Source organism: Hylobates moloch, unplaced genomic scaffold, assembly GCF_009828535.3.
Source record: "Hylobates moloch isolate HMO894 unplaced genomic scaffold, HMol_V3 SCAFFOLD_16, whole genome shotgun sequence".
NCBI classification, from domain to species: Eukaryota; Metazoa; Chordata; class Mammalia; order Primates; family Hylobatidae; genus Hylobates; species Hylobates moloch.
In genome coordinates this window covers 32,596,988-32,611,297 of record NW_026652291.1, presented here as the reverse complement: position 1 = coordinate 32,611,297, position 14,310 = coordinate 32,596,988, and the positions used below count along the sequence as shown (strand labels likewise).

Sequence of the window (14,310 nt, the reverse complement as noted above, 5' to 3'; positions counted from 1 at the left end):
AACTTGAGAGAGATGATTTAGGGTATCTGGTGGAAAAAATTTCTAAGCAGCAAAGCATTCAAGATGTGACTTGGGTGCTGTCAAAGGCATTCAGTTTTACAAGGGAAGCAGAGCATTAAAGTTTGGAAAATTTGCAGCCTGACAATGAAATAGAAAAAAAAAATCCATTTTCTGAGGAGAAATTCAAGCTGGCTACAGAAATTTGCATAAACAATGAGGAGCCCAATATTAATCCCCAAGACAATGGGGAAAATGTCTCCAGGGCATGTCAGGGGTCTTCACAGCAGCCCCTCCCATCACAGGCCTGGAGGTTTAGGAGGAAGAAATGGTTGTGTGAGCCAGGCTTAGGGTCCATCTGCTATGTGCAGCCTAGGGACTTGGCGTCCTGTGTCCCAACTGCTCCAGCTGTGGCTGAAAGGGGCCAACATAGAGCTCGGGCTGTGTCTTCAGAGGGTGCAAGCCTCAAGCCTTGACAGCTTCCATGTGGTGTTGAGCCTGTGAGTACACAGAAGTCAAGAACTGAAGTTTGGAAACCTCTGCCTAGATTTCAGAAGATGTATGGAAATGCCTGCATGCCCAGGCAGAAGTTTTCTGTAGGGGTGAGGTCCTCATGGAGAACCTCTGCTAGGGCAGTGTGAAAGGGAAATGTCGGGTGGAAGCCCCCACACAGAGTCCCTACTGGGGCACCACCTAGTGGAGCTGTGAGAAAAGGGCCACCATCTTCCAGATCCCAGAATGGTAGATCCACTGATGGCTTGCACCTTGCACCTAGAAAAGCCGCAGACACTCAATGGCAGCCCATGAAAGCAGCCAGGAGAAAGGCTATACCCTGCAAAGCCACAGGGGCGGAGTTGCCCAAGATCATGGGAACTCACCTCTTGCATCAGCATGACCTGGATATGAGACATGGAGTCAAAGGAGATCATTTTGGAGTTTTAAGATTTGACTGCCCTGCTGGATTTTGAACTTGCATGGGGCCTGTAGCCCCTTTGTTTTGGCCAATTTCTCCCACTTGGAATGGCTGTATTTACCCAGTGCCTGTACCCTCATTGTATCTAGGAAGTAACTAACTTGCTTCTGATTTTACAGGTTCACAGGCAAAAGGACTTGCCTTGTCTTGGATGAGACTTTGGACTGTGGACTTCTGAGTTAATGCTGAAATGAGTTGAGACTTTGGAAGACTGTTAGGAAGGCATGATTGGTTTTGAAATGTGAAGATATGAGATTTGGGAGGGGGCAGGGGCAGAATGATATGGCTTGGCTCTGTGTCCCCAGGCAAATCTCATCTTGTAGCTCCCCTAATTCCCACGTTGTGGGAAGGACCCGGTGGGAGATAACTGAATCATGGGGGTGGGTCTTTCCCACGCTGTTCTCATTCTAGTGAATGGGTCTCACAAGATCTGATGGTTTTAAAAACAAGAGTTTCTCTACCCTGGCTCTCTCTTTGCCTGCTGCCATCTGGGGAAGTTGAGGCTGCAGTGAGCTGTGATTGTGCCACTGCAGCTGGGGTGACAAAGTGAGACCCTGTTTAAAAAAAAAAAGAAAAGAAAAAGAAAAAAAGAAAGAAAGAGAGAGAGAGAGAGGTAAAGAGAGACATGTAGCTCTCAGTACGCTCACTATGCTTGAGCACCTGGATGCAGCTATGCCTGAAGCCACAGAAACCCTGGGATTTACTGGTACATGAGCTAACTCCCCTTTTTCTGCTTAAGATAGTTTGACTTGAGCTTCTAATGTTTATGACTAAAGGAATTCCAACTATCTCTTGGTTATTTTAATAATTTATGTATTAGTTTTATAATCATAAAATAAAGTTTTTAAGAGAAGAAGCCTTGCTAAAGTTTCTTTAAGTTAGTATACCTATCAATAGTATGAGGAAGCAGAAAAAGCATTGAACAGGGAAATCAGGCAACCTAGATTCTCTGCTGGACCCACAAGTTGCTGTGTGACTTTGAACAAGTTTCTTAAACTGTCTAGACTCCAATAAAATAAAGAATCAGAGTTAGCGATGTCTAAGGTATTGTATAGTGCTAAATATCTTTGCTTCTATAAAAGACCTAATTAGTCTGATATAAATTGTTCTTAACCAAGACTTTCTATAGAAATGTTAAGAATAAAGACTAATAATTTAAAACGTGTCAAGCACTTATAATAAAACTCTTTAAATTGACAACTTACATATGAGACATCTTCATATACATGCAAAATATTCATTGCATCACTGGTTAAATTGGAAAATTTAGAAACAAAAATTGAGAACAGCCTGGTTAGACAAATTGTGGTACATTCATACAATGAATATTATGTAATTACAAAAACGAAACGAAGAAACTCCTTATATTTTGCTGTGGACAATATCTAAGGCACATTTTTAATTGAAAAGTGCAAAATCCAAAGTGGTTGTGCTGTGTAAAAAGAGGAGGGAAAGTCAGATAGATTTAATTCCTGGTGCATGCGTGGATTATCTCTTGAAGGAATCTCAAAAAAAAAAAAACTGCTACCATTGATTACCTTTGGAGAGACTGGATCTTATTTTTCATGATACAGTATATCCTTTTATCTTCTGAATGTCAAAATATGTAACTGCCAGGCACAGTAGCTCCTGCCTGTAATATTAGCACTCTGGGAGACTGAGGCAGGAGGATTAACTGAAGCCAGGAGTTTAAGACTAGCCTGCGTAGCATAGTGAGACCCTGCCTCTACAGAAAAGATAAAATTAACCAGACATGGTGGCATGCACTTGTAGTCCCCACATACTGAGGAGGCCAAGGTGGAAGGAGTGCTTGAGCTCAGGAGCAGGAGGCTATAGTGAGCTCATGGCAACTACTGCACACCAGACTGGGCAACAGAGCATGACACTACCCTCTAAACAAAAATTAAAAAATAAAATTTAAAAAAAACTGTACATGTAACTGTATTACCTACTCAAAGTCAAATAAATTTTGAAAGTTTTTAATTTAAAAATTACATAAGGCTTTTTGGTGCTTATGGTCATGCTGGGGTGACGTGTAGCCTAGCTACCTGTAAGTCTTCGAGACCAGCATTTCTCATGCTTTATCGTGCATTCTGGGGATGCACTCCAGGAGATCGTGATAAAATGCAGGTTCTGATGCAGCAGGTCTGGAGCCAGGACCAAGCTTCTGCACATCTGACAAGCTCCAGGTGATGCTGCCACTGCAGGCCAGGACCGCACTTTGAATGTAGGTCTAGAACCACACTGATCAATACAGTCACCACTAGCCACATGTGGCTACTGAGTGCTTGAAATGTGGCTAGTCCAAAAAGAGATGTGGGGATGTGTAAAATACACAATGGAATTGAAAAAGAGTACCAAAAAAGATCACAAATGATTTTATATCGATGACATGCTGAAATGATGTTTTCGATATGTTGGGTTAAATGGAATATATTATTGAAATTCATTTCCCCTGTTTCTTTTTCCTTTTTTTAATGTAACTACTAGACAAAGTAGAACGACACATGTGGCTTGCATTATATTTCTATTGCATAGTGCTGGTCTAGGAGACCCTGATCTCTTAAAACCTGCAACAAGGCGGGGGTTGGGACAACCTCGGTCATCACCCTGGAGTATTTGCAAGGGTCTGTAAATTGGTATAAGGACCCTGGAGACCTGGGAGAGAGCACTGGGAGAGAACACACTGAAGAATCTGGGGCCCACTCACCCCTAACAAATAAAAACTTCTACTCAAGTGAAATGTGGATTGAAGCGAACAATCAAAGCAGTTGTAACCCTGGAAAGGTAGGTAGAGCTTTTGCACAGCAAAGTCAGCCTAAGGGACCAGTGTTGAAAGGAAGGAGTGAGGTACCATTGCCAGGCAGCCAGCCTTGACAGTCTGCAATGCTTTGGTGACAGTGGGAGGAAGTATGTCAACTCTATTTGCACCACCAAACAGCACTGTCCCTACCACCCTGAGTCACATCACAGGCTGGCACCCTCAAAAACAAAGATGCCTTTAAAGCTAAGGGGTAATCACTTGGCTTGCTGCAACACAGACACAGGTCTGAAGACAGCCACGTAGTCAGAAGTGTAATATTAGATCAGCATAGGCCAGGCACGGTGGCTCATGCCTACAATCCCAGCACTTTGGGAAGCCAAGGCAGGCAGATTGCTTGAGGCCAAGAGTTCGAGACCAGCCTGGCCAACATGGTGAAACACTGTCTCTACTAAAAACACAAAAATTAGCTGGGAGTGGTGGTGCACACTTGTAATCCCAGCTACTCGGGAGGCTGAGGCAGGAGAATCACTTGAACTCGGGAGATGGAGTCTGCAGTGAGCCGAGATTGCACAACTGCACTCCAGCCTGGGCAACAAAGCTAGACTCTGTCTCAAAAACATATATATATATTAGATTAGTATAAACATAACCCACCAATTCCTTCTGTGTGGCCACAGAGCAATCTGCATTACTCGGGTAAATTGTAATCTCAAACTCTTCCATCCTCATCCAAGGTAAGTGCAATTTTTAGTGAATTGGCCCCTTTTTGTGTAAGATGCTCCAAAGCTTATACGGGGTAAGGGGTAGAGGGTCCATGGTGTACTCTCTTCTCCTTAGAAATATACAAACTGGGCCAAGATTTCTTTACTTGAGGCCACAAGAAAGGTATCACATGACCCGAAAGAGCTGCACATCCTTCAGTTCTGTTGGGAAAGTCATCCTGCAACTGGTCCCACGCTGCTCCTGCTTGCTTTCTTCCCTCCCCGGGGTGGCAAAGGGAAGGCATGAGACACCCAGAGGGGAGAAAAGCTCAGGTGGACACATGGTCACGTTTCTACTCAGCAGACACAGAGGTGCACCCTTAAGCACCATGTGGGCATGCTCCCTCTCCCGGAAAACTTAGCTTTATGGACAAAGGAGCAAACCAACCTTGCCCTGGGCCCAGCCCAGTCTTCCCACCTTTCCCATCACAGACCCAGCCAAGCTCCAGAGGGCACTGACCAGGTTTTATCTCCAGCAGCCGCAGTTTTGGATCTTCAGGTGGGTGCAATCGTCTCTTCTTGCGCCAGCAGCGGGCAGGGTATGTATACAGCTGGCCTGGGGCAAGGCCTGTGGACAGAGACAATGTAAAGATTAAAGGCTCCAGGCTGGAAGGGGCCTTGGAAGCTACCCTGACTAACCCTGTCATTCACAAGGAGAGGAAGCTGAAGCCCAGAGAGAAGTGACTTGTCAACGTCACAAAGCTGATTGCTAGTGGTGGCAAGGCTGAATCTAGGTCATCTGACCCCAGGATGCTGGCTCTGTCAGCTCCACCATGCTGTTCAGCAAGCCCATGCCAACGAGAGCCATTGCCTTCGCCAAAACCAATTCTCCTCTCCTGCCTGGAGAGATCACCAACTGGACCTTCAGACAAGAAGGACCTTTGCAGTGTTTCCAAAGCAGTGGATCTCTATCCACTGCCCCTCCATCCTGATCCAGGTTAAGCAGGTGCCCTTCAAAATGGAGCAGCAGTCAGTTGGCCTACTGTAAGGACAGCCTGGGTTAAGAAGCATCGCAAAGAGACAGAACCAAAAACACTAGATCTACTCAAAGGCATCTCCCACCCACTCCCAGCTGCTGGCAGCTCACTGTAAGCAAATGGAGCCTTGTGTAGCCCTCATGAGAATATAAATCCACTCTGGTGACCAAGCCACATGACCTGCAGAGCCCGCATACCTCTATATCCCCGTCTACGTGCCTGGGCCTTACAAAAAAAAAAAAAAATAGGCAGGAGGCCAGGGGCTGGGCTTACGTGCCACCCTGTGTGTGTGCCCTTTGACACCAACAGCATCGCTGTCATGCCAAGCACCATGAGGAGCCTTCCTGCTCACCCGATAACAATTTTGTGGCTCTGGTGGCAGCCACAGGCCTTGGAGGAACAGGGGCTTCTCCATGCCAGGTCACAGACTATTCACAGGGAAATGGGGCGGGGAGGAGGCTGAGGGTTGAAGAGGCAGGTATTTGAGACTGGCTAGGTAATTTTCTGACTGGCTAGGTGATTTGCAGTCCTGAAGAGAGTGTCTGATACCCCCCATAATAAACCAGCAAGCCAACCAATCCCTAATAGGAAGAAAAGCCTAATGAGGACAGGAACTTTCGTGTCTTGTTCTTGTCAGAAACCCCAGAATCAGAACTGTGCCTGACACAGAGCAGAACCAAACTAAATACTCATTGAATTAATGAATGAATATGTTGCAGCTTCCCTTTAAAATCACAACTCTGTCTTCTGCAGGTAAATGTGGCACATGGCAGCTGCTGGACGCAGGCGGCCTACCACAAAAGTGACACTGTGCACACCTAGGACCATGGATTCAGAAAACATCAGCACCTGATTCCCATCTGCTGTCTTCCATTTTAGGGCCCTTGAAAGTTAAGAAGGGAAACTAGCTTCATTTTTCACCTTTGTAGAGAAAATCTATGTAATTTTCACTGCTATATACTCATTCATTCATTTTCATTTTTACCAGTCAACTCTACTCATTTATCGGGATGGGTCTAAAATGGAGTCAATTATCCAAGCATTAAAGGAACAACAATATCCAGGTCTCTTTATGTTTAATCGCACAGCTGCTCCACAGGTTGCAAGATTGTGAGCAAGTTGGAGGTTCTGACCACCCCGCCCCTTTGGTTCTTAGAAACCAGAATTGACCTGGACTCAGAAATGTCAGAATCGAATGACCATTGGCCCTGCTGTTCCTGGCTCCAGGGGACTCATCCACCCAGATCCAAACCATCCAAGAGGGACTCCAGAAGTGGAGACTCAGGCCTGAGGCCAGAGCTCCCTGCACCCCCTCTCCCACCATGGCCGTCTCTGGGCCTTAGGTTTCCTTCATGCCCCAGAGGCTGCTTCATAGTGCTTCCAACCTAATCAAACATAGGTAAGTAGGAGCGAGCTGGCCCCACCAGCACCCTGCAAAGGTCTACATAGCAAGAGTGCAAAAGTGTCCACACTTGTCCAGGTCCTACACCCTCCCTGAGACAGCAGTCACTGTGCTTGGTGGTCAGCAGTACCAGGGAAGCCCCAGGCCACTCTGCTTGGAGGTTTAGGCCCATTCTTCTGGGAGAATTCATTTTAGCAACTAGTTTGAATCTCCAGAAGAAGGGCCTGTTTTCATTTCATTCTTTCTCTGCTGGATTGGAGATGCTCTGCAGTGCAAAGGAAGAGCACGTGAGTCCTGGGAAGCATCCTAACACCTTTCTGAGCCTATTGCCTCACCTGTAAGATAAGGGCATTAATAATATTAATACCTACCTCCTAGGGGCTGTCATGGGGATTTGCTTATATTCAAGAGAAAGCTCTCTATATCCACGAAGATGACAAATGTCACTTGTTAATTGTCATGAGTAAGCTGACCTAGTCTTGGACTCCACACTCATGCAACATGACGGACCCCCTGCCCCATCCGCCATGCTGCTGCTTGGTTCTTTAGCCATGAGGGTGGAAACAGGCTTCTTTTTCATGTCTGCTTTGAATCCACCTCATCACAACAAGCAAATGGTCCCAAGAGCTCTCTTGGGGCTCCTTGGCCCCTTCCTTGCCCTCCTCAACAGGCTGACAGGCACCAGGGTTCCTTTATAGGAACAACACGTTCAGCCCTGGAGCTCCACTTACAGAGGGAAGAGCAGGGCCCCATGAGACTTATTGTTGTTTATCTCATTAGAACAGGAGGCACATAACTCAAAGCATGTGTGTGTGCATATGTGTGCGTGTGTGTGCATGTGTGGTAGATGGAGGTGGGGAAGGAGGATGGAGTCACAGCTGCTGTCAGGGAAATTAACCTTGGGGAGTGAGCCCAGGGCTGGGGAGGGGATATGAAGGAGGTGAAACAAGTGGCCGAAGACAAGAGGGGAAACCAGTCCTCCCTGGTAACCAAGGCCACTGCTACCCCTCACTTCACATACCCCACTGAGCAAACTACTTTTCTGTTACTTTGAGCTGCAACTCCAGCTACAACGCTCCTGCCCATGTGTAAGCACAAATGTGATGCACACAGACACACACACACAATCAGAAACTCAAACACTTGCTGGGAGAACTGGCTCCATAAAAACATCTGGCATTGAAAGGCTTGATGCCTTTATGGTCAGCAGACTCCAGACGAATATAGCTGGTTATGCACATTGCACAAAGTTCAGCAGGTGGATCCTGAGGGTTCTGGGCATCTCTCAGACAAAGCATGAGCTATTCAGAATTTAGAAGATGAAATGGGAGAGAAAAGAGAGGGAAGAGTGGCCGGGTACAGTGGCTGACATCTGTAATCCCAGCACTTTGGGAAGCCAAGGCTGGCAGATCACTTAAGCCCAGGAGTTCATGACCAGCCTGGCCACCATGGTGAAACTTCATCTCTACCAAAAATACAAAAATTATCCGGTATGGTGGTGCATGCCTGTAATCTCAGCTACTTGGGAGGCTGAGGCAGGAGAATTGCTTGAACCCAGGAGGTGGAGGTTATAGGAGCCGAGGTCACGCCACTGCACTCCAGCCTATATGACAGAGCAAGATTCTGTCAAAAAAAGAAGAAAGAAAGAAAAGAAAGAAAGAAAGAAAGAAAACGAAAGAAAAGAGAAGAAAAAAGAAAAGAAAAGAAAGAGAGGGAGAGGGAAAGAGGGGGAGAGGGGGAGAGAGGGGGAGAGGAGGAGAGAAGAGGGGGAGAGAGGGAGACAGGGACAGAGTGGGAGAGAGGGGGAGAGGAAGGAAGGGAGGAAGGAAGGGAGGGAGGGAGGAAGGGAGGCAGAAAGGGAGGGAGGGAGGGGAGAAGAGTGATATGGGATAGGAACAGCAATTGAAATGGGGAAGAAAAAAACTGAAGTAGTTTCATCTTTCCCCACCCAGAGCTGAACTGTGGCAGTTCAAGCCCCCCAGGGAAAGGCTCTCTCTCTACAGGATCTCAGAGAGGTGGACCCACAGCTGCCCCTGAAACTTCCTTTCAATGGAGAATTTATTATGTCACAGGACAGAGTGCCCCACTGTCGGACAACTCTTACTGTGATAAAGAGATTCACCATGACCTCATTTTGAATCAAAATCTATCTTCCTATAAGTTATACCAATTTGTCCACCCTCTGTTCCAACAGCAAACAGCTACATCCCAATCCTGCATCCCATATATCTGCTTGGGTTTGAAGGGGAGCTAACCAAGAAGCCGAGGAACTAAAGAGGAACAAGAGTTGTAGGAAAGAGTTAGTGACTACCCCTGCTCAGAACCGGGTAACAGGATCAAAGTTTCCAAATAGAAAATGACAATACAACAATTTAAAATACAATTTTTAAAAAATACAATATAACACCTATTTACACAGCATTTACATTGTATTAGGTATTACAAGTAATCTAGAAATGATTTAAGGAATATGGGAGAATGTGTGCAGGTTATATGCAAATACTATGCCATTTTATACAAGGGACTTGAGCATCCACAGATTTTGGTATCTTCTGGGGTCCTAGAACCAATTCCCAGTGGATACTAAAGGATGGCTATTATGTATATAACATACTATCATTTATTTAACAAATGGGGATACACACATATTCAGACAAATATATATGTGTGGCGTGTTTGCATATGTTTTTTTATGGGGGTATAAGCCAAAAGCTAAAAAAAAATTCCTAGAGAGAGAGCAAAAATAAAATAATAGTAGCAAGAAGAAAAAGAGAAGGACGAAGAGGAAATTGCCTATAGGAAGAAGAAACAGGGTAAAAGTGAAGATGCAGCTAGACTTTCTCATAATATACCATTGGAACAATGCAAATATTTTACACAATTATAAAGTAAAATTAAATTAAAATAAAAACCATACATCTGTTTCTGACTATAATGGAGTATAAAGACCAGATTTAGCTCCCACCTAAAACCAAAGGAGAGGAAGAAAAAAATCAACTACAGTTTTGAAGACAATGAACATCAGGCATTGAAGGACAGTGATCCCTGAGACACTGAAAACAAGCGAGATAAGCCCTGTGATTGCCCCAGCTTACAGCCTTAAGAGAGCCTCCAGATTGGAACACAAGGAGGAGGAATACAGCTGGAGCCCTGCAGATTGCCCACGTTTGAGTTGAAGAGAAAATGCCAAGAGTCTGAGGAGACCACAGTGACTGGAACTCAAGGAACAGAAGAGTAAACAAAAGACAGCTGCACGGAGAATGTGGAGATCCACAGAGGGTCCCCTTCAAGTATTCAGCTTAGCATTGATCCGTGTATGCTTGTGAGGAAACTAGGTAGGACTGGGAAAAGAACTACCCAAAAAGATTAGAGGTAACAGCGCTCGGTGTGCACAAGGGGGCGGAAATAGTCTGTTTCCACCAGCCAATATGGAAAACTGTATGATTCATGGGGTACTGCGTAGAGTACAGTAGAAAGATCTTGCCTCACTAATCGGGAATACTTAGCCCTAGACTAAGTACTGCTCTGGTTCCACCCAACAAATCTTAAAAGCAAGACAAGAAAACATCAAACTGTTTTCAAATAACTTAAATACGTCCCAAAACAATGTTCAAGAACATTTATAGGAATAAAATATATCCACAGCATTCAGCAAGGTAAAATTCACAATGTGAGGCACCCAACCCAAAATTACAAGGCATGTAAAGAAGCTGGAAAATATGACTTATAATAAGGAGAAAAATCAATCAATTGAAACCAACCCAGAGCTGAAACTGATATTAGAATTAGTAGCAAGAACATTAAAACATTATTTGTATGCTATGTGTTCAAGTTTAGTAAAAATTTGGGAGATATATATATATATATATTTAAGACTCAAATTTAACTTCTAGAAATGAAAACTATAATGTTCAAGATGAAAAACATATCAGATGGAGTTAATGTCAGATTAGACATTGCAGAAGAAAAGACTGATAAACTTGAAAACACAGCAATAGAAACTATTCCAAAATGAAACCCACAGGAAAAAAGAGAAAAAAAAAAATAATGGCATAAATGAGCTGTGTGGCAACTTCAAACAGCCTAATATATATGTAATTGAAGAAAGGGAAGAAAAAATATTTGTAGAAATAATGGCTGGAGGCTGGGTGCAGTGGCTCATGCCTTTAATCCCAACACTTTGGGAAGCCAAGGTGGGAGGATGGCATAAGCCTGGGAGTTTCAGAGCAGCCTGGGCAACATAGTAAGATCCTGTCTCCATGAAAGAGAGAGAGAGAGAGAGAGATGAAAGAGAGAGAGAGATGAAAGAGAGAGGGAGAGAGAGAGAAAGGGAGGAAGGGAGGGAGGGAGGGAAGGAAGGAAGGAAGGAAGGAAGGAAGGAAGGAAGGAAGGAAGGAAGGAAGGAAGGAAGAATTTAAAAAGAAATAAGGGCTGGAAATTTCTGAAGTTTGATGAAAACTACAAACCCATAGGTCTAAGAAGCTCAATAAAGCTAGGTACAAGAAACATTAAGAAAACTATAGCAAAGTATATCATAATCAAAACTGCTCAAAAATGGTGATAAAGAGAAAATATTAAAAGCAACCAGAGAAAGGAAACATGTTAACATATACAGGAACATTCTTATCTTTGCAATGCAAGCAAGAAAAGAGTGGTTCAACATCCCTACAATACTGAAAGGGAAAAAAAAACTTGTCAAACTAGAATTCTATACCCAGCTAAAATATCTTTCAAGAACTAAGGCAAACTAAAGATAGTTTCAGATATACAAAAGCTGAAATAATTCATCATCAACAAACCCATACTCTAAGAAATGTTAAAAAGAAGTCCTTTAGGCAGAAGGAAAGTAATACCAGATCTAAATTTGGATCTACACAAAGGAATGAACAGCATCAGAAATGGTCTAGTACATGAATAATTATACGAGTTGTTTTTCTTATTATTTTAAACTCATTAAAAGATGATCGACTATTTTTAAAAATACAATGATAGCCAGGCGTGGTGGCTCACACCTGTAATCCCAACACTTTGGGAGGCCAAGGCAGGCAGATCACCTGAGGTCGGGAGTTCGAGAACAGCCTGACCAACATGGAGAAACCCCGTCTCTACTAAAAATACAAAAATTAGCTGGGCATGGTGGCACGTGCCTGTAATCCATCATCACATCTACTCTGACTCTGAACTCCTCCTGCCTTCCTTTTATAAGAACCCTTGTGATTACATTAGGCCCACCTGGATAATTCAAGATTATCGCACCATCTCAAAATCCTTAATCCCGTCTTTGAAGTCCCTTTTGCCATGTAAGGTAACATACGCAGATTTCAGTAATTAAAATGTGGATGTCTGAGGTGGGGGTGGGGCCTTATTCTATTAATCACAGTACTATTGTAGACTCCTTATACTATTTATGAAGTAGAATAATATAATTTGAAGGTTAACTATAATTAAAGATGTACACTATAAACACTAAGCAATCACTAAAATAACAAGAGTTATAGTTAATAAACCAACAAAAAAGAGAGAAAACATAATCACATTAAGTGTAAATTGTCTAAATACCCCTAATTAAAAAAGATTGTCAGATTACATGTAAAAAGCATAGCACAACTATATGCTGTCTATTAAAAAACTACTTTTAATATAAAAATGCAAATAGGCAAGAAGTAAAAGAATGGAAAAAGGTATTTCATGTTAATATTAATCAAAAGAGAGCTGGAGTGGCTATATTAGAATTAGACAAAGGAGATTTCAGATAAAATAATATTAATAGAGATTAAGAGGATTATTTTATAATGATAAAGGAATCAATTTATTGAGGATATAACAATACTAAATGTTTATATACCTAATAACAAAGCTTCAATATACATGAAACAAAAAGTAATAGAATTGTAAGAAGAAATAAGCAAACTCACAATTATAGTCACAAGTTTCAATACCCTACCTCTCAATAATTCATAGAATAGATAGAAAATAAGTAAGGATGTAGAAGATTTAAACAACATTATCAACCAATTTGACCTAATTGATATTTACAGAACATTCCAAACAAGAACAGCAAAACACAATTCTTTTCCTGAGCATACAGATATTTACCAAGGTAGACCACATTTGGTGCCATAAAACAAGTTGCAATAAATTGAAAAGAATTTGAACCATAAAAATCATTCTCTGACCATTTGGAATTAACATGGAAATAAATAATGGGCACATCTTTGGAAATGTCCCAAGTGTTGGAAACTAAACAATACAGTTCTAAATAATCCATGAGTAAAAGAAGAAATCAAACAGGAAAATATTCTGAACTGAATGAAAATAAAAACCCTATATCAAATTTTTTAAATGAAGCCAACATAGTATTTATGGGGAAATTATATCAGAAAATGATGTAGTAGAAAAGAAGTATCTCAAATCAATGACCTGTTTACACCTTAAGAAATAGATAAACCTACTATGTACCATAAAAATTAAAAAATTAAAAGAAATAAGAAATGGAGGAACAAATTAAATCCAAAGTAAATAGAAGGAAATATAAAGATCAGAGCAGAAAAAAACAATTCTACCAAAAGCTATTTATTTGAAAAGATCAATAAAATTGATAAACCTCTAGTCAGAATGATGAGGTAAAAAATAACATTCAAATTAACAATATAATGAGTAAAATAATATGCCACTACAGATTCTACATATATTAAAAGGGTAATGCAGCAATATTATGAACAACTTTGTGCAACCAATTAGGAGAATGTAGATAAAAGAAACAAAATCACATACTAACAAAGCTTACTCAAGATGAAATAGATAACCTAAATAGCCCTATATCTATAAAAGAAATTAAATTTATAATTAAAAACATTACCTCAAGGAAATTGCCAGATCCAAATGGATTCACTGGTAAATGTTATAAAATATTTATGGAAGAAATAATACCAATTCTATATAAAGTTTCAGAAACCTAAAAATGAAGAAATACTTCCCAACTCATTATATGAGACCAGCACCACCCTGACAACCAAACCAGACAGACATTACAAGAAAACTACAGACTAATATCTCTCATAAACATAGATGCAAAAACTCTAATAAAACTTGAGCAACATGAATCTAACAATAAGTTAAAAAGATAAAATAGCATAACAAAGTGGGGTTTATCCTAGGAATGTAATGTTGGTTTAACATTCAGAAATCAATCAATGTAATTCATGTTAAATGTAAATTTAAGACATTAAATTTAATCAACCATTCCTACATAATGAAGCTTCCATGAACAAAAGAAAAACCACATGATCATCTCAGTAGACACAGAAAATCAGATGACAAAATCAAATATCCATTTGTGATTAAAAAAAAACTCTCAAACTAGAAATAGAAGGGAGCATCCTCAATCTGATAAAGAATATCTACAAAAAATTCTACAGCTAATGTCATACTTAATA

The 14,310-nt window shown here is 41.7% G+C and overlaps 1 protein-coding gene across 3 annotated transcripts in view; it reads right to left on the bottom strand.

The window, feature by feature from the left end:
* Nucleotides 1-14,310, bottom strand: part of DPF3 (double PHD fingers 3) — a 281,914-nt gene that overhangs the window by 132,441 nt on the left and 135,163 nt on the right. For all 3 annotated transcript variants that reach the window (XR_009210195.1, XM_032179261.2, XM_032179258.2), the window contains exon 3: nt 4,956-5,063. Coding sequence is in view for 2 of the 3 variants with exons in the window: in XM_032179261.2 (XP_032035152.1) it covers nt 4,956-5,063 (108 nt within the window). In the remaining variant the exon portion in view is untranslated. The remainder of the gene's footprint in view (nt 1-4,955; nt 5,064-14,310) is intronic.